This window comes from Prionailurus bengalensis, chromosome E3 (assembly GCF_016509475.1).
Source record: "Prionailurus bengalensis isolate Pbe53 chromosome E3, Fcat_Pben_1.1_paternal_pri, whole genome shotgun sequence".
Lineage (NCBI taxonomy): Eukaryota > Metazoa > Chordata > Mammalia > Carnivora > Felidae > Prionailurus > Prionailurus bengalensis.
The window spans coordinates 9,910,566-9,937,277 of record NC_057357.1 but is presented as its reverse complement, the minus strand read 5'-3'; the positions used below and the strand labels follow the sequence as shown (position 1 = coordinate 9,937,277).

Below are 26,712 nucleotides of genomic sequence, written 5' to 3'. Positions count from 1 at the left end.
GAAGCAGTGTGCTCAGGGGGCCATGAGAACTGGATTTCCTAGATTAAGAGACTGTTGGTTTTGGGCGCCTGGTGGCTCGGTCGGTTAAGCGTCCGACTTCGGCTCAGGTCATGATCTCACGGCTTGTCAGTTCGAAACCCGCGTCAGACTCTGTGGTGACCACTCAGAGCCTGGAGCCTGCTTCAGATTCTGTGTCTCCCTCTCTCTCTGCTCCTCCCTCACTCACACTCTGTCTCTGTCTCTCTCTCAAAAATAAATAAGCATTAAAAAAAAAAAAGTTTCTGGGGTGCCTGGGTGGCTCAGTTGGTTAAGCATCTGACTTCAGCTCAGGTCACAATCTCGCGGTTTGTGAGTTCGAGCCCCACGTCGGACTCTGTGCTGACAGCTCGGAGCCTGGAGCCTGCTTCCAATTCTGTGTGTGTATCTCTCTGCCCCTCCCCAACTCATGCTCTGTCTCTCTCCAGCTCTTAAAAATGAATAAATGTTAAAAATATTTTTTTAATGAAAAAAAACTTTTTAAAAAATTTTTAAATAATAAAAATTTTAAAAAAGACACTGTTGGTTGTCAACACCACTAATTTGATCACCATTGCCATCAGGAGTGAACATCCAAGGAAGGATTTACTGGCATCTAACACATCCGGCAGGGGTGGGGAGCGACTGATCCCCAGGAAAACCTGAACCAGGGCTCTGAAGCCCAGACCTCCCCCTCAGGTGCTCCTCTCCACTCCCCTGCACACAGACCTCACCTTCTCAGACAACGTGCTCCTGAGGCCTGTGACACAGCCACCAGTGATGCCCAGACGCCCACCCCCCAAAACTCAACTGCTCAATAGAGGAGGAGCCTGCTTCTCCGATCACAACTCCGTTTTGCTCTTTTCATCCTAGGCCCATGGCCAATCACTGAGGCCTGGATCTGAATACTAGTTTAGGGCCTATCACCAGACACCCGTGATTTGGGCAGGAAGAGTTCCCCTCAAAAAAGGTGGGGGGTGCTGCAACAGAAAAGGAACAGATATCCACCACATCCACTTTTCGGGGGAAAAGATACTGCCACATTAAAGTGGAAATCCACTGTAGGACACATTCCAATTTCGGCAGTGTTAAAATATGGGGGACTTATGTGCGTCTGAGAACCAAGGAAACGCGGGAGGGCAAGGTCATTGGGGGACCGGGTGAGAGCAGAAGCCTGTGTGCCCAGCGAGGGGGCCGGAGGGGGAGGCCATGAGCACCGAGTTGGGGGCCGTGTGTCCTGCTGGGGCTGCTGGTTAGCAAGTTGGGGAGGGGAGCCGAGAGGCGTCAGCCTGGCTGAGGCCCAGAGGAGGTCTCTTTCAGACCCAGGGAGCTGCCAGAATCAAAAGAATACGCAAATCTGAGAGTGGAGCCATACATCATCCCGAAGGAGCTCTGGACAGGCTGCAGAAGGCAGAGAATATTCTGAAATGGGGACTAAGAGCTAGAGTATGGAGCCAAAGAAGTGACAACCCCAGGAGGAAAAAAAAAAAAAAAGAAGCAGATACTGATGGGTAGGGGTGGGGAGAGGAGGGTGTTAGGTCGCAAGCTTACCCTGCAGTCAAATGCTCTACTGCTGAGCTACACTCCCAAGCAGTGAGCTTAACCCAGAAAAAGGCCCGAGGCAGGGCCCACTCTGGCGAGGTACAGGGCACAGGGCCAAAGACGGAGTATATACACCCGCAGGGCGGCAGTGGGAAGGGGAGGGGATAGTTTCTCCAGACAAAATTTTACAGGTAAAACTGACAGCCCAGGTAATCGCGGATGGGTAGTCGAAACTGGAAGCCTGGGTGAGATCTCTGACCGAGAAGGTACACGGACAGATCTGAGGGAGACCCAGGACAAACCAGTGGTTGTCTTCACACAGCAGCTGGCGAAAATGAAGCTGAAGCAGGCAGACAGAGGAGACACCAGGGAAAGAAGGAACGAACTTGGAAGTCAAGGGTGGAGGATGTGGTCGGGATGACGGAAGACAGAGACGGATCCTGAGTGAAGGCCCGCCCCACATTCTGACTCTGCCGGTATACCTTCTCCACTCGACGGGCTGTAATCACGTGGCTCTCGTCATACTCCCATTTGGAACGCACATCTGGAAAGGAAAAGTATTTTTTTTTTAATGTTTGTTTTTGAGAGAGAGCACACACGTGCAGGGGAAGGAGAGTGGCAGAGGGAGAGGGGGACAGAAGATCTGAAGCAGCCTCTACACTGTCGGCAGGGAGCCCGATGCCGGGCTCACACCCACAGAACGTGAGATCATGACCTGAGCTGAAGTCGGACACTTAACCAACTGAGCCACCCAGGTGCCCGGAAAGGAAAAAGTCTTTGTTTTTTTTTTTTAACATTTATTTATTTTTGAGAGAGACAGTGTGCATGCACAAGCAGGGGAGGAGCAGAGAGAGAGAGAGAGAGAGAGAGAGAGAGAATCTTAAGCAGTCTCTACACTGTCAGTGCACAGCATGATGCCAGACACGAACTCACAAACCATGAGATCAGGACCTGAGCCAAAATCAAGGGTCAGATGTTCAACCGACTAAGCCACCCAGGCACCCCATGAAAAGTATTCTCTTTAAATGAGAGAGACAGACAGACAGAGCTTGAGCCGGGGAGGGGCAGAGAGACAAAGACAGAATCCAAAGCAGGCTCTACTGCTGTGGAGCTGTATGTCCGCACAGAGCCCAACGCGGGGCTCGAACACGAGCAGTGAGATCATGATCTGAGCCGAAGTCGGACGCTTAACCGACCGAGCCACCAAGGGGCCCCAGGAAAAGTGTTTTTTAATAACTGTATTTGCATATGACCAAACTACTTAGAGTACTTGCACCATCTGCAACATGTGTTTGGTTGGACAGTGAGGTGACAGGAATTGTAGTTCCTCTATTCCAGGCTGCCTGCATGCCTCCCCTGCCCCATCAGACTCACACTCACACAGCCCCTTAAGCAAGGAGACTTGGTATCTTTGATTTAGGGGAAGTTTTCTCTGAGGTCCAAAAACGTGGGAAGGGGGAAAATCAAAACCAGAGTGAGCTCATCCCAAATGCTCCATGGAATTTGAGACCCAAATTCAGACTCTAAAACCTACGAACTGAGGTTCTAAATGTCCCTGCAGAAGGTATGACACTGATGCCCTCAAAGTTGGGAGGAATGTGGAACAGGAACGGAGTCTTATGTATAAATTCTAAGAAGGACTGTTATCCAAAACATCATTTTTTAAGATATTATTTTTTTTTAATTTTTTTTTCAACGTTTATTTATTTTTGGGACAGAGAGAGACAGAGCATGAACGGGGGAGGGGCAGAGAGAGAGGGAGACACAGAATCGGAAACAGGCTCCAGGCTCTGAGCCATCAGCCCAGAGCCTGACGCGGGGCTCGAACCCACGGACCGCGAGATCGTGACCTGGCTGAAGTTGGACGCTGAACCGACTGCGCCACCCAGGTGCCCCAAGATATTATTTTTTTAGGGGCGCCTGGGTGGCTCAGTTGGTTAAGGGGCCGACTTCGGCTCAGGTCATGATCTCGTGGTCCGTGAGTTCGAGCCCCGCGTCAGGCTCTGTGCTGACAGCTCAGAGCCTGGAGCCTGTTTCAGATTCTGTGTCTCCCTCTCTCTGACCCTTCCCCGTTCATGCTCTGTCTCTCTCTGTCTCAAAAATAAATAAACATCAAAAAATTTAAAAAAAAAGATATTATTTTTTTAAGTTTATGTATTTTGAGAGAGAGAACACACATGAACAGGAGAGGGGGAGAGAGAGACAGAAAGAGAATCTAAGCAGGCTCCGCACTGTCAGTGTAGAGCCTGACACAGGGCTCAAACTCATGATGTAAGATCGTGACCTGAGCCAAAATCAAGAGTCAGCTGCCTAACAGACTGAGCCACCCAGGTGCCCCTAAAATATCCTTTAAGTAATCTCTACATCCAACGTGGGGCTCAAACTCACAAACCCAAGATCATGAGTCGTTTGCTCTACTGACTGAGACAGCCAGGAACCCCCAAAACATGATTCTTAAATTCAACAACAAACAACCCAATTTAAAAATGGGCAAAAGATATGAACAGACACAGCACACCAAAGAAGATGTGCAGGTGGCAAATAAACATAGAAAAAGATGCTCCACATCATGTCAAAGGAATGCAAATTGAAACAGTGAGATACCCCTACACGCCCATTTGTCTATTTGAGTGTCAAAAACCTGGGGTGCCTGGGTGGTTCAGCCGATTAAGCGTCCGACTTTGGTTCAGGTCATGATCTCACGGCTTGCGAGTTCAAGCCCCGTGTTGGGCTCTGTGCTGCCAACTTGGAGCCTGGAGCCTGCTTCAGATTCTGTGTCTCCCTCTCTCTCTGCCCCTCCCCAACTTGTGCTCTGTTTCTCTCTCTGTCTCTGTCTCTCTGTCTCTGTCTCTCTCTCTGTCTCTCTGTCTCTCTCTCTCTCAAAAATAAACATTAAAAAAAAATCCAAAACACAGACAGCACCAAATGCTGGTGGGAACCAGAACGGTCCTTCACTTTGGAAGACAGTTTGCAGTTTCTAACAAAACTAAACATACTCTCACCAGCTAATGGTGCTCCTTGGTATTTACCCAAATTAGTTAAAAGTTTATAACCACAAATGTTTATAGCAGCTTTTTCATAACTGCCAGAAGTTGAAAGCAAAGATTTCCTTAAATAGGTGAATGGATATAGGGGTATATCCAGACAATGGAACACTATTGGGCATGCATGCCTGCACGTACACACACACACACACACACACACACACACACACAGCTATCAAATCTGGAAGAGACATGGAGGAAAGTTAAATGCATGTAGAGGCGAAAGAAGCCAGTCCAAAAAGGCTATATATCGTATGGTTCCAAGTATAGGACATCCCTGAAAACACACAACTGTGTAGACCATAAAAAGATTAGTGGTTGCTAGGGGTCAGTGGGGAGGGAGGGATGAATACACAGAGCACTCAGGATTTCTAGGGCAGTGAAACGCAGGATCCTGTAATGATGCACATATGTCATACATTTGCCAAAACCCAGAGAATGTACGACACTAAATGTAAACTCTGGGCTTTAGGTGATAACAGAATATCAATGTAGGTTCATCAGTAATAACACACACACCACTCTCAGGGGTGGGGGATGAGGACAGTTGGAGAGGCTGTGTTTAGGTGGGGGATGGGGCATTTAGGAAATCTCTACTTTTTAAAATGTTTACTTGAGGCATGCCTGGGTGGCTCAGTCGATTGGGAGTCTGACTTCGGCTCAGGTCTTGATCTAATGGCTCATGAGTTCAAGCCCCACATTGGGCTCTGTGCTGACAGATCAGAACGTGGAGCCTGCTTCAGATTCTGTGTCTGCCTCTCTCTCTGCCCCTCCCCTGCTCATGCTCTCTCTCTCTCAAAAATAAAGATTATATATATATATATATATATATATATATATATATATATATATTTAAAATATTTAAAAAAATATTTTAAAAAATATTTTAAAAAAGATTTGCAAGACCTTAAAAATAAAATAAAATGTTCGAGAGAGCACATGCACATGAGAGGCAAAGAGAGAGGGAGAGAAAGAATCTGAAGCAGGCTCCGCCCTGCCAGCGCACAGCCCTACTGGGTGCGATCCCACAAACTGTGAGATCAGCACCTGAGTGCGGTCAGGAGTTGGACGCTTAACTGACTGAGCCCCCCAGGCGTCCCAAGAAATCTCTACTTTCTGCCCAATTTTGCTATGAACTTAAAACTACTCTAAAAGTATTTCTTTAAAAAGACATAAGAGGGGGAGGTTTCTGGGTGAGTCAGTCGGTTGAGCGTCTGACTCTTGATTTTGTCTCCAGTCACGATCCCAGGGTTGTGGGTTTGAGCCCCGTGTTGGGCTCCGAGCTGAGCCGAGCCTGGACCTGCTTGGGATTCTCTGGCTCTCCCTCTGCCCCTCTCCCCACCTTGTGTGCGCCCGCTCTAAAATTAAAAAAAAAAAAAAAAAAAAAAAGGACATAAAAAAGCACAAACCAAAAAATACAGGTAAACCTAATTATATTAAAATTAAGAACTTCTATCTTTTTTCATCAAAATACAACATTAAGAAGGTGAAAGGGCAAGCCACAGAGTGAGAAAAAAGATCTGTGATACAAATAACAAAAGACTTGTAGCCAGAGTTTATAAAGAGCTTGTAAGTCCATGAGTGAAGACATAAAACAAAACATCTCAGACATGTGACCATATCTTTATTTTAAATCAAGGCCACATCCCTAGGCTGACCCCAGCCTCCCTTAAAGCACCTTCCTGAGGAAACTCAAAGTTACCAAAAGAACTTTCTGTTTGCCCAGCCAACACCTGAAGGTAGGGTCCCTGTCTCCCAGCCTCTGGGGAAGGGTAGGAATCTAACTTTGATAAGCTCCAGTCAGCAAACCCAGATGGATTTCACAGGGGTCACACCCCCTCCGCTTCTTGTAATTTTTCACTTTCCCCAGTCCCCTGAGCCCCACATTCCCTCTCCCTCTCCACCCGCCTCCCTCACTCCCTTAAATCACCCAGTGACCTCTGTGCAATCCAAAGCAGAGTTCAGTTCACACTGGACTCCTTCCTATTGCAACAGTATATTATTAAAATCTGTCCTTGCCTCTTTAACTAGGGTCTGGCTTTGTTTACGTGTGGTGCTGTGCAAGCAACAAAAATGAATCAAGTACATGTAGCTAATGTAACATTACTAGGGAATTTTGTGTTTTGTTTTTTTTTTTTTAGAGAGAATGCACGGGAGCGGGAAAGAGGAGCAGAGGGAAAGAGAAAATCTTAAGCAGGCTCCTCATCCAGTGCGGAACCCACCGCGGGGCTTGACCCAAGACTGTGAGATCACGACCTGAGCCCAAATCAAGAGTTGGACGCTCAAAAGACTGAGCCACACAGGCGTCCCAGGAGTGAATCTTAACAATATAAACTTGAGCAAAAGAAGTCAGATACACGGTCTGTATGGTTTAAAAACAAGCAAAACTAAGCAGAGTAAACTGTAAGCTCATTTCACTCATTAATATAGATGTGAAAATCAGAAATCACAATAAGCCAAATCTAACAGCGTGCACATGCTATGTGATGATGGAGTAGGAACTATGTAATACTAGAAAATCACATTAAGGTATTAAAGGGGCCCCTGGGTGGTTCAGTCAGTTAAGCATCTGACTTTAGCTCGGGTCATGATCTCGCGGTTCACGGGTCCCAGCCCCGCGTTGGGCTCTGTGCTGACAGCTCAGAGCCTAGAGCCTGCTTCAGATTGTGTGTCTCCCTCTCTCTCTCTGCCCCTTGGCTGCTCACACTCTGTCTCTCTCTCTCAAAAATAAATAAATATTTTTTTAATATTTTAATTGAAAAAATATTGTAATATTGTGACCAATCACTGTGGAAAAATAAATGCTATTTTCCCACTATGCAGCTTTATAACAAACATACCCCTGAGCCTTATCCCACAGTCTGGTTTCAATGTTTCCAGTTTGCAAACTGTCTTTTCTGTGTGTATACAATAAATGTTTACTCATTATTACTTCAGTGATTCACTGGTTTTGCTTTGGCTGTTTGGAACCTTTGGCAACAAAAGTTTCAATTCATGTCATGAAAAAAGTCTGTAGTAAGAACTTCTTTAACCTGTTGGGGAAAATTACTAAATAGCTACAGCAAATATCATAGCAAATTGGTAAAGGCAGAAAAAAGACAAAACTCTCAGTCACGGTCCCTTGTAACACCAAATGTGAGAGCCAAGGGCACAGCAATGCAGTGAGATAAGGGGGGAAAAAAAAGTAAAACGTATAAGAATTTAAAAGGAAGAAATCAAACTGCCATTATACATAGATAAATATGGTGGTCTACATAGAAAATCCAACACAGGGGTGCCTGGGTGGCTCAGTCGGCTAAGCCTCTGACTCTTGGTTTCGGCTCAGGTCACGGTCTTGGGATTTAAGTTCAAGCCCCATGTCAGGCTCTGCACTGACAGCATGGAGCCTGCTTAGGACTCTCTCTCTCTCTCTCTCTCTCTCTCTCTCTCTCTCTCTCTCCTTCTCTCTCTGCCCCTCCTCTTTCTCTCTTTCTCAAAATAAACTTAAAAAGAAAGAAAATCTAACAGAACCGCAAATAATTAGGATTAACAGGATAGCACATCAAGATTGCTAGATACAACATAGATGCACACATGCATATATATAAAACAATGGGCTGTAAAAGCCAGGGTGGGGGGGGCGGTGGATAACATTTCAAAAGAGAAAAGACTTGTGGAAATACCTAATGATCCAAGGGTCTACCAGAACTCACAAATCAGTAACAGAGACTAAAGAAATGGATGTGCAGGGGCGCCTGGGGGGCTCAGTCGGTTAAGCGTCTGCCTTCAGCTCAGGTCATGATCTCCCGCAACGGGCTCTGTGCTGACAGCTCAGAGCCTAGAGCCTGAGCCTTCATATTCTATGTCTCCCTCTCTCTCTGCCCCTCCCCCACTCACACTGTCTGTCTGTCTGTCTGTCTGTCTGTCTCTCTCATAAAACAGCCAATGTAGGAAGTGTGCCCTTGGGAAGAATGCAGCAGTGCACTTGAAGCAAAGCGTCGGTGCCCAGGAGGCAATTAAGATCCCCGCACTTGGAGATCCAAGAGGCTTTCTGCCTGTGTTTGCATCTATAATCGTGGTCACCAGGAGCAGTGAGGAAGGGAGACGGTCTGCTCTCTGCAGAGGCCAAACATCAGGCTCTCATCCTGCAAACCCAAACAACGGATGCGTGTTGGGAACACAAGTGGCTATTGGGAAACAGGTCTCCTCTTCTTTCCAGGTTTTTCTTCCCCTTAAACATATGACATTTCTAGAGGGCATGGAGAAGTCCAAATGCCATCACTGTGAAAAGTTAAATTTTTCTCTACTAGAAACATGATTTGATTATTCCTTTGGAGGGATCTTTTCAGGAAACAAAAAAAATCATGCCCGTGGTTAAAAAAGATCAAAAAGGGCAAAAGGAAGGGCGCCTTGTGGCTCAGAGGGTTAAGTGTCAGACTCTTGATTTTGGCTCAGGTCATGATCTCGGGGTCATGGGATCAAACCCCACGTCAGGCTCCTCACTGAGCGTGGAGCCTGCTTGCGATTCTCTTTCTCTCCCTCTCTCTGCCCTTCCCCCATTCATGCACAGGCACTCACTCTCTCACTCTCAAAAATAAACACTTTTCTAAAAAAGACAAGGGGAGGGGCGCCTGGGTGGCTCAGTCAGTTAAGCATCCGACTTTGGCTCAGATCATGATCTCATGGTTCATGGGTTCGAGCCCCACGTCAGGCTCTGTGCTGATAGCTCGGAGCCTGGAGCCTGCTTCGGATTCTGTGTCTCCCTCTCTCTGTGTTCCTCCCCCACTTGCACTCTGTCTCTGTCTCTCTCTCTCTCTCTCTCTCTCTCTCAAAAATAAAGATTTAAAAAAAAATTTTTTTTTTAAAAGGACAAGGGGCGCCTAGGTGGCTCAGTCGGTTGAGCATCTGACTTCAGCTCAGGTCATGATCTCATGGTGCATGAATTCAAGTCCTATGTTGGGCTCACTGCTGTCAGCACGGAGCCAGAATCGGATCCTCTGTCTCCCTCTCTCTCTGCCCCTCCCCCTCTTGCGCTCGCTCTCAAAAATAAACATTTAAAAAAATTATGTCAATGAAAGTATCTTAATAATATGAACATCTGGTTCAGTTGGGAGTTCTCCCATTTGACAAATGTAATATTTATGTGGAACTGCTGGAATCTTTTATTTTCTCAGTTTTTCCCTGACTGGATAGGACCGAAGCTAGAATTTTCCCTTTCGATAAAAGGAACACAAAAAATGAACATGTTATGATGTACAACATGAGGACTGTAGCTAACACTACTGTAGGATATGTGGGAAACTTTTTTTTTCTTCTAAGAATTTTTTTAAAGTAATCTCTACACCCAACATGGGGCTCAAATTCACAACCCCAAAATCAAGAGTCATGTGATCTCCCATCTGAACTGGCCAGGCACCCCTGTGGGAAAGTTCTTAAGAGTGAATCCTAAGAGTTCCCATCGTAAGGAGAAATGCTCTATTCTTTTTATTGTATTTATAAGAGATGATGGATATTAACTAAACCTATCACGATTTCACAATATATGCAAATCAAACCATCATGCTGTATGCCTTAAACTCCTACAGTGATATATGTTGATTATTTCTCAAGAAAAGTGGGGGAAAAAAGATTTGAAAAACTGAACATGTTATTTGTAAACTGATGTTTAGTAACTAGTCATAAACTTGAAATACTAGAATATATTATAAGCCTAATTCTAGGTAGTCTTATGAATGGATCTCTTTTAACTAATGTAAATACAAATTCAAAAGACAGTTTCAAGATTATTTTTTAGGGGCGCCTGGGTGGCGCAGTCGGTTAGGCCTCCGACTTCAGCCAGGTCACGATCTCGCGGTCCGGGAGTTCGAGCCCCGCGTCAGGCTCTGGGCTGATGGCTCGGAGCCTGGAGCCTGTTTCCGATTCTGTGTCTCCCTCTCTCTCTGCCCCTCCCCCGTTCATGCTCTGTCTCTCTCTGTCCCAAAAATAAATAAAAAACGTTGAAAAAAATTTTTAAAAAAAAAAGATTATTTTTTAATTTTTCAAAATGTTTATTCATTTTTTAGAGAGAGAGACAGAGCACGAGCCGGGGAGAGGCAGAGATAGAGGGAGACACAGAATCTGAAGCAGGCTCCAGGCTCTGAGCTGTCAGCACAGAGCCCGATGCGGGGCTGGAACCCATGAACCATGAGATCATAACCTGAGCCGAAGTTGGAAGCCTAACCGACTGAGCCACCCAAGCACCGCTCAAGATGTTTTAACATGTAATTTTTTTCAATTTTAGAGAGAGAAAGAGAAACAGAGAGCAAGTGCATTAGTGGGGGAGAGGGGCAGAGGAAGAGAGAATGTTAAGCAGGCTCCACACTTAGTGCCATGGGGGCTCAATCCCACGACCCTGGGATCATGACCCAAGCTGAAATCAAGAATCGGATGCTTGACTGAGCCATCCAAGCACCCAAATAAAAAAAACTTAAAAAAAAAAAAAAAGTAGCTTCTTGTGAATCACACCTAAAAAAAAAAAAAAGAAAAGAAAAAAAAAAAAGAGGTGCTCCTGGGTAGCTCAGTCAGTTAGGTGTCCAACTCTTCATTTTGGCTCCGGTCATGATCTCACAGTTCATGGGTTTGAGCCCTGTGTCGGACTCTGCGCTGATAATGCAAAGCCTGCTTGGGTTTCTCTCTCAACCTTGCTCTCTGACCCTCCCCCACTCACATGCTGATTCTCTCAAAAAGTAAATAATCTTGGGGCACCTGGGTGGCTCAGTCAGTTGAGTGTCCAACTTTGGCTCAGGTCATGATCTCTCGGTCCATGAGTTTGAGCCCCGCGTTGGGCTCTGTGCTGACAGCTCAGACCCTGGAGCCTGTTTCGGATTCTGTGTCTCCCTCTCTCTGACCCTCCCCTGTTCATGCTCTGTCTCTCCCTGTCTCAAAAATAAATAAAACATTAAAAAAAACTTAAAATAAAATAAAATAAAATAAAATAAAATAAAATAAAATAAAATAAAAAATAAAGTAAATAAAGTAAATAATCTTAAACAAAGGAAAAAGTAGCTCTGAAAAAAAAAATATTTGTGGGGTACCTGGGTGGCTCAGTCAGTTGAGCATCTGGCTCTTGATATCAACTCAGATTATGATCTCAGGTTCTTGGGATTGAACCCTGCAGTGGGCTCTGCACTGAGCATGGAGCCTGTTTAAGATTCTCTCTCTCCCCCTCTGTCCCTCTCCTCTGCTCACACATTCTCTCGGGGGAAAAAAGAAAGACATTTAAAGTATTTATTCATTTATTCATTTATGTGTTCTCTACACCCTGTGTGGGGCTTGAACTCATGACCCCGAGATCAAGAGTTGCATGCTGTTCCAACTGAACCAGTTAGGCACCCCAAAGCTACCGTTTTTTGATAAGGCTTTGAAACCATGCTCCATAGGGTTAATGAGGTTGAAACTAACAGGAAATTTAAAAAAAAAATTTTTTTTTAATGTTTATCAATTTTTGAGAGAGAGAGGCAGACTGCAAGCAGAGGAAAGGGCAGAGAGAAAGGAAGTAGGCTTCAGGCTCCAAGCTGTCAGTGCAGAGCCCGATGCGGGGCTTGGACCCACAAACTGTGAGATCCTGACCTGAGCCAAAGTTGGTCGCTTGACCAATTGAGCCACCCAGGCACCCCGAAACTAACAGGAAATTTAAAGCTTGTTTTTCAGAGACCTGTTTCTCCCTAATCAGCTATGGCTTTTTTTTCCAGACGTCACTAACAAATCCACTCCTGTCTCTGCAGAAGCCTAGACTCAAGGTCATTGATAGGGTTCCAGCTGATGAACATACAAAGCCCTGCATTCCTGACTGGAAATAAGAGCCCAAAACCCATCCCGCTCTCAGAGCATGCACAGAGCCCCTTCTCTCTGCCCTAAGATGACCTCCTGAATTTTGTCTCATGTTAATGCTGTGTCCACTGTAAAGTGAACATGAGATATATGTTAACATACATTTGTGTGATATGAATGCTCCACCTTTCCTCATAAACAGTCTTAAGTCTCCCCATCCTTTTCATCAATACGTATGAAATCCCAACCCATAGGATTACCAAACACTTGTTCTCTTCCCCTTCAGGAAGGCAGATTTGAGGCTCGCCCTCCTGTCATTTGGCTGTTCTCAAACCCTTCCCTCGCTGTAGGATTGGCTTTGCTGTGCCATGGCGGGCAGACAAACTGGGTTCGGTTATAGCTTCTTAACAAGAGGACTGGGAGACGCCTGGGGGGCTCAGTTGGTTAAGCAGATCTTGATCTCAGCTCAGGTCATGATCTCATGGTTTCGTGAGTTCGAGCCCCACATCGGGCTCTGTGCTGACAGCATGGAACCTGCCTGGGATTCTCTCTCTCCTCTCTCTCTGCCCCTCCCCTACTCGTGCTGTGCACCCCCCCCAAATAAACAAACATTTAAAAAATTAAAAATGAACAAACCAAGAGGATTGGATGTGTTGCTCTAATCTTCCAAGAAGGGCCATTTTATTTTTTTTTAATTTCTACAATCATGTGGTCTTTAGCTTTGGGGACTATTGTGCATATATGTGCAGATACAAATTTAAATCAGCACAGACCTCATCACATGTGTCCCAGATGACATTGACTTAAAAAAAAATAATCCATGAAGCCAAGAGTTGGCTCTTTGAAAAATAAAAATCAACAAACCCTTAGCTAGATGGACTAAGAAGAAGAAAAAGAGAGAGAAGATCTAAATTACTAAAGTCAGAAATCAAGGTAGGGACATTACTACCAAGTCTACAGAAATAAAGAAGACTGTAAAAGAGTACTATCAACAATTATATGCCAAAAAATTAAATAACCTAAATGAAATTGACAGATGCCTAGAAATACAAACCTACCAAGACCAAATCACAAAGAAGGAAAAAATCTGAGTAGACCTATAACCAGTAAGGAGATTGAATCAATGATCAAAAATCTCCTGGGTGGCTCAGTTGGTTGAGCATCTCTCTCTTTTTTTTTTTTTTTAAGTTTATTTATTTTGATGGGGGTAGGGGGGAGGGTCTTTCTGAGAGAGACAAAAAATCAGAGGGGGAGGAATCGGGGGGAGAGAGACAGAAAACCAGAGGGGGAGGGATGGGAGTGGGGGGGGAGACAGAGGATCAAAGCGGTCTCTGTGCTGACAACAGAGAGCCCAATGTGGGGCTCAAACTCACAAACCATGAGATCATGACCTGAGCCAAAGTTGGACGCTTGACCAACCCAGGAACTCAAGTATCTGACTCTTGATTTCCGCTCAGGTCATGATGCCAGGGTCATGGGATCAAGTCTGGCATCAGGTTCCATGCTCAGTTTAGGTTCCATTTCCCCCTCTCCTTATTCCCTGCTTGTGCTCTCTAAAAAAATTTAAAACTCTCCTGACAAAAAAAAAAAAAAAGAAGAAGAAGAAGAAGAAGAAGAAGAAGAAGCAGCAGCATTGCATAGACCACTCAACCACTCTAATCATCAGGCTGGATCTATACAGGATATATATTCATAGAAAAGAGTTTAAACTACATTCAATATTATTATAATTCACATGTATATTCTTGTACTGGTAGAGTTGACCCAAAGCAGAATTATAAACCAGGTATAGTGCATGCACTGAGGTTTTTCCCTGGTCTGTACTCCCCCCAAGTCCACTACTCTGAAGGGTCTTTCCCATATCTGACCAAAAGCAGATCCCAGAAGAGATCTCATCCATTGCTTCTTACCAATCTAACACTTCAGAATTCAGTGTACTGTCTTGAAAGATGATGATAAACCTTTTGAAATCCGTGACCTAGAGATCTATTCATCCCCATAGAGAAGAATTTCATGTGTTTATTAAAATATTGATTTAGAGTTCCTGGGTGGTGTAGACAGGTGAGCATCCAACTCTTGGTTTCAGCTCAGGTCATAGTCTCATGGTTTGTGAGTTCGAGCCTCACATTGGGCTCTGTGCTGATGGCATGGAGCCTGCTTGAGATTCTGTCTCTCCTTCTCTCTGTCTCTCTTCCACTTGTGCTTGCATGCTCTCTCTCTCTCAAAAATAAATAAACTAAAAAAAAAAGATTTAAAATATAATTTATTTAATAAAGAAAAATCAGCCCTGGACCTGATGCATTCACTGGTGAATATGTAAAGAAGAACTAATCCCAATACTTCTCACTTTTCAAAAAAAATTGAAGAGGAAAGAACACTTCCTAAATCATTCTATGAAGCCAACGTTACCCTGATACCAAAGCAAAAGAAACTACAAGAAAAACAGAGAAACAAAAAACCTACGGGCCAGTATGAACACTGATGCAAAAATTCTCCAAAAAAATATTAGCCGCATATTAAAAGGATTACATACCATAAACAAGTGGGATTTATTTGTGAAATGTAAGGACAGTTCAACACACCAAAATGTCAATGTAATATACCACATCAACAGAATGAAAGAAAGAAACCACATGATCATTCCAACTGATGAGAAAAAGCATTTGACAAAATGTGGTACACTCTCATAAGAAAGACGTGCAACAAACCAGGAATAAAAAGAAACTACCTCAACATACTAAAACCACATGTTAAAAAAAAAAATGGAGCAAATGTCATATTCAATGGTGAAAGACTAAAGACATTTCTTCTAGGTCAGGAAAAACACAAGGATGTGGACTTTCACCACTTTTATTCAACAAAGTACTAGAAGCCCTAGCCAGAGCAATTAGGCAAGAAAAGGAAATAGAGGGCATCTAAATTGTAAAGGAAGAAGCAAAATCAGCTCAGTTTGCAGATGATATCATCTCATATGTGTAAAAACAAAACAAAACAAAAAAAAAGCAAAACAAAACAAAAAAACCCTAAAGGGCACCTGGCTGGCTCAGTTGGAAGAGCAAGTGACTCTTGATCTGGGGTTCATCAATTTGAGACCCATGGTGACTGCAGAAATTACTAAAAAAAAATAAACTTCTAAAAACTCCATACATTAAAATATATTCTTTGTACTGTAAAGTTCAATGAGATTTGAAAAACCCTGAAGATCTGACCAAAAAAACCAAAACAAACAAAAAAAACCTGTTAGAACTAACAAATGAATTCATCACAGCTATAGGATATAAAGTTAACACACAAAAATCAGTTGTGTTTCTATACATTCACAATAAACGACCTGACAAAGAAATTAATAATTCCATTTTCAATTATGTCAAAAGGAATAAAATACTTAAGAATTAATTTAACCAAAGAAGCAAAAGACTTGTACATGGAAAACTACAAAATGTTGCTGAAAGAAATTAAAGGACAAATTAGTGGAAAAACACTCCATGTTCATGAACTGGGAAACAATGTTGTTAAGATGTCAGTACTATACAAAACAAAATTTCAAAACAATCTATAGATTCAATGCACTATCTATCTAACTCCCAATGATTTTTTTTATAGAAAGAGAAAAACCCAGGGTGCCTGGGTGGCTCAGTTAGTTAAGTGGCCGACTGATTTTGGCTCAGGTCATGGTCTCAGGATTCATGAGATCAAGCCCCATATCGGGCTCTGCACTATATCTTCCTCATCCCCTCCCACCCCCCCAAAATAAATAAACATGGATGGATGGATGGATGGATGGATGGATGGATGGATGGAAGGAAGGAAGGAAGGAAGACACATCCTAAAATTCGTACAGAATCTCAAGAGACTAAGAATGGGACAGTCTTTTCAAACAATGGTGCTGGGAAAATTGGATATCCTCATGCAAAAGAATGAAGTTGGACCTTTATCTAACACCACATACACAAATTAACTCAAAATGGATCAAAGACCTAAATGTAAGACCAGAAGTATAAACTTGAAGAAGAAAACATAGGGCAAACCTTCATGACATTGGATTCGGCAATAATTTCCTGGATAGGACACCAAAGGCATGGGCAACAAATGAAAAAGAATTAGGCAAACTGAACTTCATGACCATTAAATTTGACAAGGTATTAATATCCAGAATATGTAGATAACTGATAAAACTCAAAGGTAAAAAAAAAAAACTGATTCAAAAATGGGCAAAGGACTCGATCCCATATTTCTCCAAAGAAGATATACAAATGGCCAATAAGTACATGGAAAAGATGCTCAACATCACTAATCATTAGGGAAATGCAAATCAGAATTATATGGAGATTCTATCTCCCTCCTCTTAGAATGATTACTAACCCCCCAAAAAAACCAGAAAATAACAAGTGTTGACAATGACATGGAAGAATTAGAAATTTGTGAACCCTTGTGTTCGTGTAAAATGACGCAGCTGCTGTGGAAAACAATGGGGCAATTTCTCAAAAAATTAAAAATAGAATCACCACATGATGCAACAATTCCATTTCTGGTTTATATACCCAAAATAAATAAAAGCAGGGGCTCGGAAATATTTGTACACCCATGATCATCATCATTCACGATAGCTAAAACATGCAGGCAACCCAAATGTCTGTTGACAAATAAATGGATAAGCAAAATGTGGTATATACATACAACGGAATGTTATTCAGCCTTAGGAAAATTCTGCAATATGCTACAACATGAAGAACCCAGATGATGTGATGATGCTCAGTGAAATAAGCCGGTTGCAAAACACAAATACTGTATGGCTCCACTTACATGACCTGCAATGGTCAAAAATCATAGAGGCAGATGGGGCGCCTGGGTGGCTCAGTCGGTTAAGCATCCGACTTCGGCTCAGGTCATGATCTCACAGTTTGTGGGTTCAAGCCCCGCATGGGGCTCTGTGCTGACAGCTCAGAGCCTGGAGCCTGGCTTCGGACTCTGTGTCTCCCTCTCTCTCTGTTCTTCCCCTACTCATGCTCCGTCTCTCTCTCTCCTTCAAAAATAAATTTTAAAAAACATTCAAAAATTTTTTTAAAAATCACAGAGGCAGAAAGGAGAATGGGGATTTCCAGGGGATTAGGGATGGGAGGGATGGGGAGTTAGTGTTCAATGGGTGTAAGTTTTAGAGTTTACAGGATGAGGAGTTATGGAGATGGATGGTGGTGTGCATAATACCGTGCAACATTATGAACGTATTTGATACACTGAACTGTACAATTTAAAGTGGCCAAAACAGCACATTTTATGTTATGTGTATTTTATTGTGATTTTTTTAATTGGGGGAGGAAAAAAAAATCACAAGTTCACACCAATCAGAATGCAAAAATTTTCCAGGCTGACAAAACCAGGTGTCGGTAGGTATGGGTCTTACACTGATGATGGGAATGCAAAATGATCATCTTTTTGGAGGCAATTTGACAATAATGTAGTGAAAGCAGAATCTGCAACTTGTCAATTCCATTTCTACTTAGATACCCTGAAGAAATTCTTGCCCGTGAATAAGAGTCGCACAAGGCACTGTTCATCAATAGAAACACAACGCAAGCAACACATCACGACTGATTAGCAATGGGCGCTACCCTGACAGTTAAAACAGATCTTCACATTTAGACATGGGGCAGGGGTGGGGGGGGGGAGATCTCAAAAATTCTAAGAAAAAGCAAGCTGCAGAATGATTGTACATTATGGTACAATTTGTATAAATGACCAAGCCACACGTTATTTCAGGATGCCTGCATATATAGTAAAAATGTAAAAATACAGAACCGATCATCTTTGGGGAGGAGAAGCGATGGGATCAGGATGGGGTACAATAGAGGGGTACATCTATGTGTAACGTTATGTATGCTGAATCTGAGTGGTGGGTACATGGGCATTTATTAGCATCACTATGTATTTGCTGGGTGTTTGAAATGTTTCACTTGACAAGAACACAGGTCTTCCAAGAACTTCTAGACCTAACCTGGAATGATTTCCAAGTCATGTGACAATTAGTAGCATCATTGTAAGCTATGTCGAAGGAATCTAAAGGTTTTCTAAAGTCATTTGTTCCCTCATCTCCATAGATTTGTTGATTCACCAAAAATCGTATTTTTAAAGCACTTACCCAATAGGCAGAGATAGTTGGGTTCAGTCAGTCGCGACAGTTTTGTGACCTGATTCAAGATGTTGTAAAGCTCTGTTGGTTCACACAAAACCAAACCAGCCATCCTACTGGGAAGAATCAACAATGTATAAGCTTAGTACCTCTTTATTTTATTTATTTACTTTAGAGTGAGAAAAAGTGCAAGAGCGAGCAGGGGAGAGAGGGAGAAAGAGGGGGGGAGGGAGGGGAAGACAGAACCTTAAGCAGGATCAATGCTCGGCATGGAGCCTAGTGGACTAGTCCCTCTTTCCATTTTATTTTTTATATATATATTTTAATTTTTTTTTAACGTTTATTTAGTTTTGAGACAGAGAGAGACAGAGCATGAACGGGGAAGGGTCAGAGAGAGGGAGACACAGAATCCGAAACAGGCTCCAGGCTCTGAGCTGTCAGCACAGAGCCCGACGTGGGATTCGAACTCACGGACCGCGAGATCATGACCTGAGCCGAAGTCGGCCGCCTAACCGACTGAGCCACCCAGGCGCCCCTATATATTTTAATTTTTAATGTTTATTTTTAAGAGAGAGAGTGCAAGCTGGGGAGGGGCAGAGAGAGGGAGACACAGAAACGAAAGCAGGCTCCAGGCTCTGAGCTGTCAGCACAGAGCCCGAGGTGGGGCTCGAACTCACGAACTGCAAGATCATGACCTGAGCCAAAGCCTGACGCTTAACTGACTGCGCCACCCAGGCACCCCCTTCTTTCCATTTTAAATGAATGGCCAAAGATACTGGATTAAACTCTTTAACACACCTTCAAACAAAGATGAAAATAATCATGAAGGTGATCCGGAAAGCTTCAAAAATTTGTAGTAACATGTGCATCACAGAGAATCAAGTATTGTACACAGCATATCTGAGCCAGAGAAATACACCGTAGGCTGTAATACAGTCACCGATTCCTTTCTTCTTTCATTTCATTACTGAGCACCTACTGCATACCAGGCACTGGAAATAACTGGTGAAACAGACTACCCTCATGAAGGTTACAGCCTAGCATGGAATACAGACATTGAGCCAAAAACCACATTATAAACAGGAAAAGCACTACAAGAGTCAGCATCCAGTGTTGGAGGACAAGCTAACAGGAGGGCCTCATCTGGCTGGAGCAGACAGAAAGGGCTGAGATGCGACTGCTAGGCTGAACCAGGTGGCTATGCAAGACTTAGCCAGGCAGAGAAGGGAGAGAGGGTGAGGAAGGGAAGAACATTCAGTACTTGACAGAGTCCAAAGGAGGCTGGTGTGACCGCAGGTAGAGAGTGATAAGCCATGACCCTGCGGAGGGGCCTTGTAGGCTGAGGACAAAGATCACGGACGCCAAAGTTGGGTGGAGAATCGCTGATGTGTACTGACAGAACTGCCCGCCCGGGCTGGGCTGGGCTCTTGTGCCCCAAGAACATGGAGGGGGAAAGGTTGGGCCTGTGCAGCCACTTCTACAGGGAGGCTACCTTTTAGCAGGGGTGGGGGCTACAAAGAGTTAGCCAGCAGGCCTCTGGCGGCCAGCAGGGGGCATGTGGGAGAGAAGTTGAGTCTAGGGATAATCTTGCTCAGGACAGTTAGGACCCACTTCAGAGTAAGCAGTAGAATGCTCTTGGGAAAGGCCACCCCCCTCACCATGGGCCCTGGATCCTTCCCACTAAGTCAGACTTTGGTTCTCAGCCTCCCCTCCAACATCACCAATTTCAGCCTCCACATGGATCATTCCTATCAGCAGGCAAACATCCTCGGTACCCATCTCTGTTCTCTGCAGAGAGACGTCTCACTCCCTCCACTTCCTCGCTTCCAGACTCTCTAGGTCCAAATCCTGGCTGTGCCGCTTACTGTCGGCTGCCTGATCAGGGGGGAGTAATTAGTCTCTCTGCGCCTCAGTTTCTACCTCTAGAAAACGGGGCTATTAGTAATATTGCCACTTCTGTAAAAACCAAGATAATAGCACCTCCCTATTGTGTGTGGATTAATGAAATTACACATGTGAGACATTCTGAACAGGGAAGAAATACAATCTTTGCCCCTGGAGCCCATCGAACTGTAGGAATTGTTCTTATCCAGGTCATCAGCAATGTCCACCTCCCCTCAGCCATTAATCACTTCTCCCTGGGCTCAAAGGATGGAGCCTCTTAGCACTTAACCCAGTTCAGCACCCCTCCCTCCCAATACTCTCTACTCTCAGAACACTCCACTCCCCAGGCTTCTCTTCTCCCACTGTTTGTTGCTACTTGGTCTTCTGGGTGGGAGGCTCTACCTCCTCATGTTAAGAAAGTCCATGGGGCTCCTGGGTGGCTCAGTCAGTTAAGTATTCAACTCCTGGTTTCTGCTCAGGTCACCATGATCTCACAGTTCAGGAGCTGGAACCCCTCATTGGGCTCTGCACTTGACACTGAGGAGCCTGCTTGGGATTCTCTCTCTCTCTCCCTCTCTGTTTAAGAGAGAGAGCACAAGTAGGGGAGAAACAAAATGAAAATAAAAAGATATTTAGATACATCCGGTCATGATCTCACAGTTCACAAGTTGGAGCCCCGCGTCAGGCTCTGTGCTGACAGCTTATATCCTGGAGCCTGCTTTGGATTCTGTGTCTCCCTCCTTCTCTGACCTCCCTGGCTCACGCTCTGTCTCTCTTTCTCAAAACATTAAAAAAAAATTTTTTTTAAGATATATTTAAAAAAAAAAAAAGTCCTTAGGCAGTCATCTCTTTCCTTCTCTGTCTACACTCTCTCTGTAGGACAGGGCTCTCAACCTCAGCACCATTGACATTGACATTCGAGGCCAGATAAATCTGTGCTGTGGGGGGCTGACCTGTGCATTGCAGGATGTTTAGCAGCATCCCTGGCCTCCACCCCGTAGATGCCAGTAGCAAAGCCCTCCCCACCCAGTTGTAAACAACCCAAACTGTTTCTGGATGTTGCCAAATGTCCCCTGAAAGAAGAGGGCAAGTCACTGCTACTTGAGAACCACTACTAGAAGATCTAGAGCCTAGGGGCACCTGGGGGTTCAGGCAGTTAAGTGTCTGACTTTGGCTCAGGTCATGATCTCACGGTCCATGGGTTTGAGTCCCATGTCGGGCTCTGTGTTGACAGCTCAGAGACTGGAGCCCGCTTTGGATTATGTGTCTCCCTCTCTCTGCCCCTCCCCCACTCATGCTGTCTCTGTCTCTTTAAAATAAATGTTAAAAAAGCAACTAAAGAAAAAAAAAAAAAAGATCTAGAGTCTAAGTGATTTGAATACCATTTATAAACCAATGAGTCCCAAATCGTAGTCCTGCTTGACCTCTCCATTGAGCTCGACCCACCTGGATGCCTCATTGGGCCTCTCAAACATAACATGGCCAAAACAACTTTTAATTCACACGTGCCCATACCTCCAATGCCTCTCTTTTAGTTTCCTCAGCCTCAAAAGACAGCACCATTATCCACCTAGCTATTCAAGTCCATACCCCGAATCCCTCTTTCCCCCGGCCCCTCACATCCAATCCATCAGCTCTAGTACTTAAACATATTTCAAACCCATCCACTTTGCTCCAGCTCCAGAGCTAACCTTCTACACCAGGGTACTATCATCTCTCTCCTGGTGATGCCATACTTCCCAACTGAGCTTCTGGCTTCTTGCCTTCTCCCTATGATCTCATCTTTACATGGCACGCAGGGCGATCTTTTCAAACTATGGGTGTCTTCGTCTTCACCTCACTGCCATCATTCGACACAATGCACTCATCGGTTTGCTTGCTTTACCACCAATCTTATCCTCTGGGAATGTGCGGGGCATACATACAACAAAGGGCAGGGACCTTGCCCTTTTGTTCACTGTATCCTCACCCAGTGCCCACGATTTTTGGTGAAGGGTGCTCAATAAGCACACGTTGGATGAATAGTCACCATTCCTGCCTTCGTCAATGGGGCCATCTTGACTTGAGGCCACACAGACGCGCCTAAGGACCTCCCCACTCCCACCCCCAGTCACATCCCAGATCCTCTGCCTCTGAAAGTCCGGGTTCACTAGTGGCTTCCAGGTGAAAACCCAGCCCCAGGGATCAACTCCTCCAGAGTTCTCTGCTTCCCCAAGGGAGAACTCTCCCTGGTCAAGCAAGAACTGCCCTCATCCGCTGATAAAGTATGAGAGGGATAAGAACAGCTCCTGAACTTAACAGCACAGTTTTGTGGGGTTTTTTAATGTTTATTTTTGAGAGAGGAGAGCATGAGCAGGGGAGGGGCAGAGAGAGACAGGGGAACAGAGGGTCCAAAGCGGGCTCTGTGCTGACAGCAGAGAGCCAGATGTAGAACTCAAACTCACGAACCAGGAGATTGTGACCTGAGCTGAAGTCGAACGCTTAACCAACTGGCACTATCACCCCTGCCCCTAAACGGCACAGTTCTGAAAGAGGATGCAGCCCTGTGAGCTAAGATCACGGGCACTGCTAGCCCGGGCAGGTGGAAGGCTTTCCACTTCTTTTAGTGCTGCTCCCACCTCTACAAGGTTGACAATGCTCTTGGCTCGGCTGTTGGGCCCTGAGAATATTTTGACATTTTGAGCTTTTACACAGACCATTAAACTAATATTGGCAAGTTTTCGCCAAAAGTATTTTCCTTTGTGAGTTCCACTAAAGCAGACTGAATTCCCTGATTTCATTTCATAGTTAACTAATTCTGATTTTTTTCAATTTTGTTTAGCCAAAATTAGTTTCCCCAAGATCAAGCTTTTCCTGTGTGATTTTTACAATAAAGGTTTGATCCCTCAGTCAGATGTTTATCCTAGCAGCATTGACTATGATTATTTCTATCAAGCATCCTTTTCCTAATGGCCTGTTCAAAACACTAGTGCCAAAATGGCAAGTTTAGGACATCCCCCTGTGGACTCTTTCAGCAGAGATAGACTCTTTTTGAGACTTTGGGGGTGAGGGTCAGTGTGATGGGTTTTGCAGGGGAACGGGGCAGGCAGATGGGAAGAGTGGCCAGAGGAAGCTGGCTTCAGGGGATCAGAGAGACCAATCTTCCTGTGAATTGACCAGTTTGGGAAACCCACATGGCTTTGTGGGTGGCAAGCAGAGCCACCCCAAAACACTTGCACATTACACACCCACCAGTAGGGAAGTTCTTCACCCTTCACTGTAAAGGCCTGGCCTCTCTCCGAACCAGATGTGTGTGCAGCTCTGTCGGCCCAGAGCTGTCTGGACGCAATTGGGCTGGTAAACTCCACTCCAGTGAGGACACAAGGTCTATATTCGGGGAAAACTGCCAGTTAGGAAGGGATGTTTCATTAGGGGTTGACACAGCCTGAGATGAAGCTGGAAACTAGCCAGACCCAGCCCTTCTTGCCTCCCTGTGCTTGAGGAAAGCCTATACCAGATCCTTTGGGTACACAAGGACTTCCATTCTGGCTGATGGCATCGCCGACAGAGGCTGGGCCTCACGTCAGGCTTCTCAAAGGACCTTCAGGACAGAGTTTGGTAGACTCTTGGCCTCACACAGTCTGGGTGGACACAACTGATGGGCTTCCAGTGGAGAAGAGGCAATGCTCCATGCTCCTGGAGAAGCCAGCCCATAAGCTTTACTGTGGGTTCCTGGCTCGGGCTAAGCAGGAACCAGAGGACTGCACAGATAGGACTCAGGGTCCACAGCTAACCCCACTGTGCCCTGGTTCTCTGTGTGAAGCAGAGGCTGTGCCAGGATGACCAAGGCTTAAATACAGGAACAGGCTTTAACACTATAACTATCACCTATAAACTGAAGCAGTTTACACAGGATTACACTGGAAAGGCTATAGGAATGTGACGTTGAAACGACAGACATAAATTGCCCAGCACTGGCCCTGGTGTGGAGCAGGAGCTTAGGAAACAGAAGCTCCTTCACTCCTACCCTCTCTCTCCTTTCAATTTCACCTAGGAGCCTCTGACAGCTCCAAATCCAGTAGACACAGAGCACCATTCAGAGAATCTCAGGCCAAGGAGCAAAGCAGGAGCTAGCCAAGTTTGTAAGTAGAGGGAGCCTTTGGTGTTGCTGTAGAGTCAAGATCCCCAAGGATCTGGTATAGCCTTTCCTCAATCACAGCCTGCCCCTTGACAAAACTAGAGCACATAGAGCCAGGCTATAGCGCCACGGGGTTGTGGAGGCTACCCGAGTGGTCTCGAAATCAGAGGCGCACCAGGTCCTACTGTTAGCGATGGCCAGAATCTCTGGATTTTGGAAGCAACAGGTATGGGCCAGGGGCCCAGACCCAGCCGCACACATCCCCATCCCTTCCCTTCACTCCCATGTCCCCACACCTGGGTACACTACACACCTGAGAGGTACCCTAGTAGTCCTGAGAGTGACAGGTCTTGCAGGCAATTCACCCGTCAGAGGTAGGGGCTGGTGAACTGCAACATAGTCTCCCAAAGGCCGTGACCATGACATCTGGTCTCTTCTCCCACTCAGCCACCAGCATTTGCCTTTCCTCTGCTCCTTGATCAGGCTTAGGCCTCCCTTTCTGCTCCTCTGCACGGGTCCTCGGCCCTGACCAGGCTCTGGACTGGGCACTGCTCCTACTTCCCTGACCTCTGGCTGACCTGGGAGACGGAAGGCTCTGCTCCTGACTCAGATCGGCCACCGTTGGCGACTCTCAGCTCTTGGGAGCTCTTGGGAACTCCTTGCCGGTGCTTCTTGCTGCCGTGCTGCTGCTGGCCCACCACCTCCTACGTGTTCGGCCAGAACGGGTCTTGGAAGCCAAGTCCTTTGACTTCTGGCAGACACGAGCCACAGCTAAGTTAAAGCTATTTATCCCGATACAGTTCTGTTTTAAAACATCCAAGAGCACCTAGAGAAAAATAAACTCCCATGCAAGGTGGAATGATTACCACCTTTCTAACTTTTTCTTTTAGCTCCAAGGATCTGAAAGGAGAGATTGAAAATACTTCACTTGAGGGGAGCCTGGGTGGCTCAGTGGGTTAAATGTCCGACTCTTGGTTTCTGCTCAGGTCATGATCTCATGGTTCAGGAGTTCTAGCCCTGCATCTGGCTCTGTGCTGGTGGTGCAGAGTCTGCTTGAGATTCTCTCTCTCCCTCTCTCTCTGCCCCTCCCCTGCTCACACTCTCTCTCAAAATAAATAAATGAACTTAAAATTTTTTGAAAAAAAAAAAAGACTTCACTTGAGGTATGATTTTAGTGTTGAAGAGAAGATAGGTTAGCACATATACTGCACATATATATATTCATATGGGACATGTATCCAACATATATATAGGTTAGCATATATAGCAGCTAATAGCAGAGACAGGATAGCCCATGACCATGGTCTAAGCCTATTGTAAGGCACAAAACGGTCAGTATATGTGGATGTGGATGACTTGTGTACGTGAGGGGTAGGGCAAGGGGGGGGGGTCAATATATTCACATATCATATATAAAAATATACAATGAAGAACAAACAAAATGAAACTATGGTGACAGAAGCAACAGTCTTGGGGGGACTGATGTAAAGGAGCATGAAGGAACTTTCTGGAATAGTGAAAATGTTTTATAGATTGTGTTGGGGGGTGGCGATTAAGAGTGTAAATAGTAAAAAACAGTCAACTGAACACTTAAGATCTGTATCATATACAAACCATACAACAATAAAAATAAATCCCCCTTGTAGATACACGTTTGTGTGTTCAAAGATATGAATACGCAGGTGTGTATGTGTGGATAGGAGTGTATGCAGCCCCACTTGTACATTGGTGACCTTGGTCTAGGGTCTGGGCTATGGAAACCATGTGGACTTGGACACACAGAAGTACACACTGCAGAATTCAGCTTGGCCTCCACAGCTGTCAACTAATCCCTTTCTCACTATTCATTTGCCCAGAATTTTCCCAGTTGCTATAACTGTTATCCAAACCTCCTCAACCCTCCTGGGGTCCCCATGGAGCATATTCTCTCATTTCCTATTTCTTGCCTGGGAAAGTTAAGGCCACTAGGTGTGAACAGCCCTTCTCAGCCAGCTGCACCCCCCCCCCCCCCCGCCAATCTCCGTTGGGGGCGGGGGGGGGGAGGCTACATGCTTTCTCCTGGAATCCTCTGACTTTATCCTCTCCCACTTAATCTTTCTCTCCTTTCAGGATCTCAGAGTTCTCCCCCCTCCTCCATTAGCATCTTTCTGAATTCCAGAATTCACAAGCCTGAGCTTTCTTGAAACAATTCATAA

The 26,712-nt window shown here is 45.0% G+C and overlaps 1 protein-coding gene across 2 annotated transcripts in view; it reads right to left on the bottom strand.

The window, feature by feature from the left end:
• STYXL1 (serine/threonine/tyrosine interacting like 1) overlaps positions 1 to 26,712 on the bottom strand; it is a 72,323-nt gene that overhangs the window by 42,205 nt on the left and 3,406 nt on the right. The window contains exons 2-3 of one of the 2 annotated variants that reach the window (XM_043559830.1): positions 18,526 to 18,629; positions 2,040 to 2,101 (exon numbers count right to left, since the gene is read on the bottom strand). In XM_043559830.1, coding sequence (XP_043415765.1) covers positions 2,040 to 2,101; positions 18,526 to 18,628 — 165 coding nt within the window. In that variant the 5' untranslated portion in view covers position 18,629. Of the gene's footprint in view, positions 1 to 2,039; positions 2,102 to 18,525; positions 18,633 to 26,712 lie in introns of both variants that reach the window. The other variant, XM_043559831.1, reaches the window with a different exon arrangement.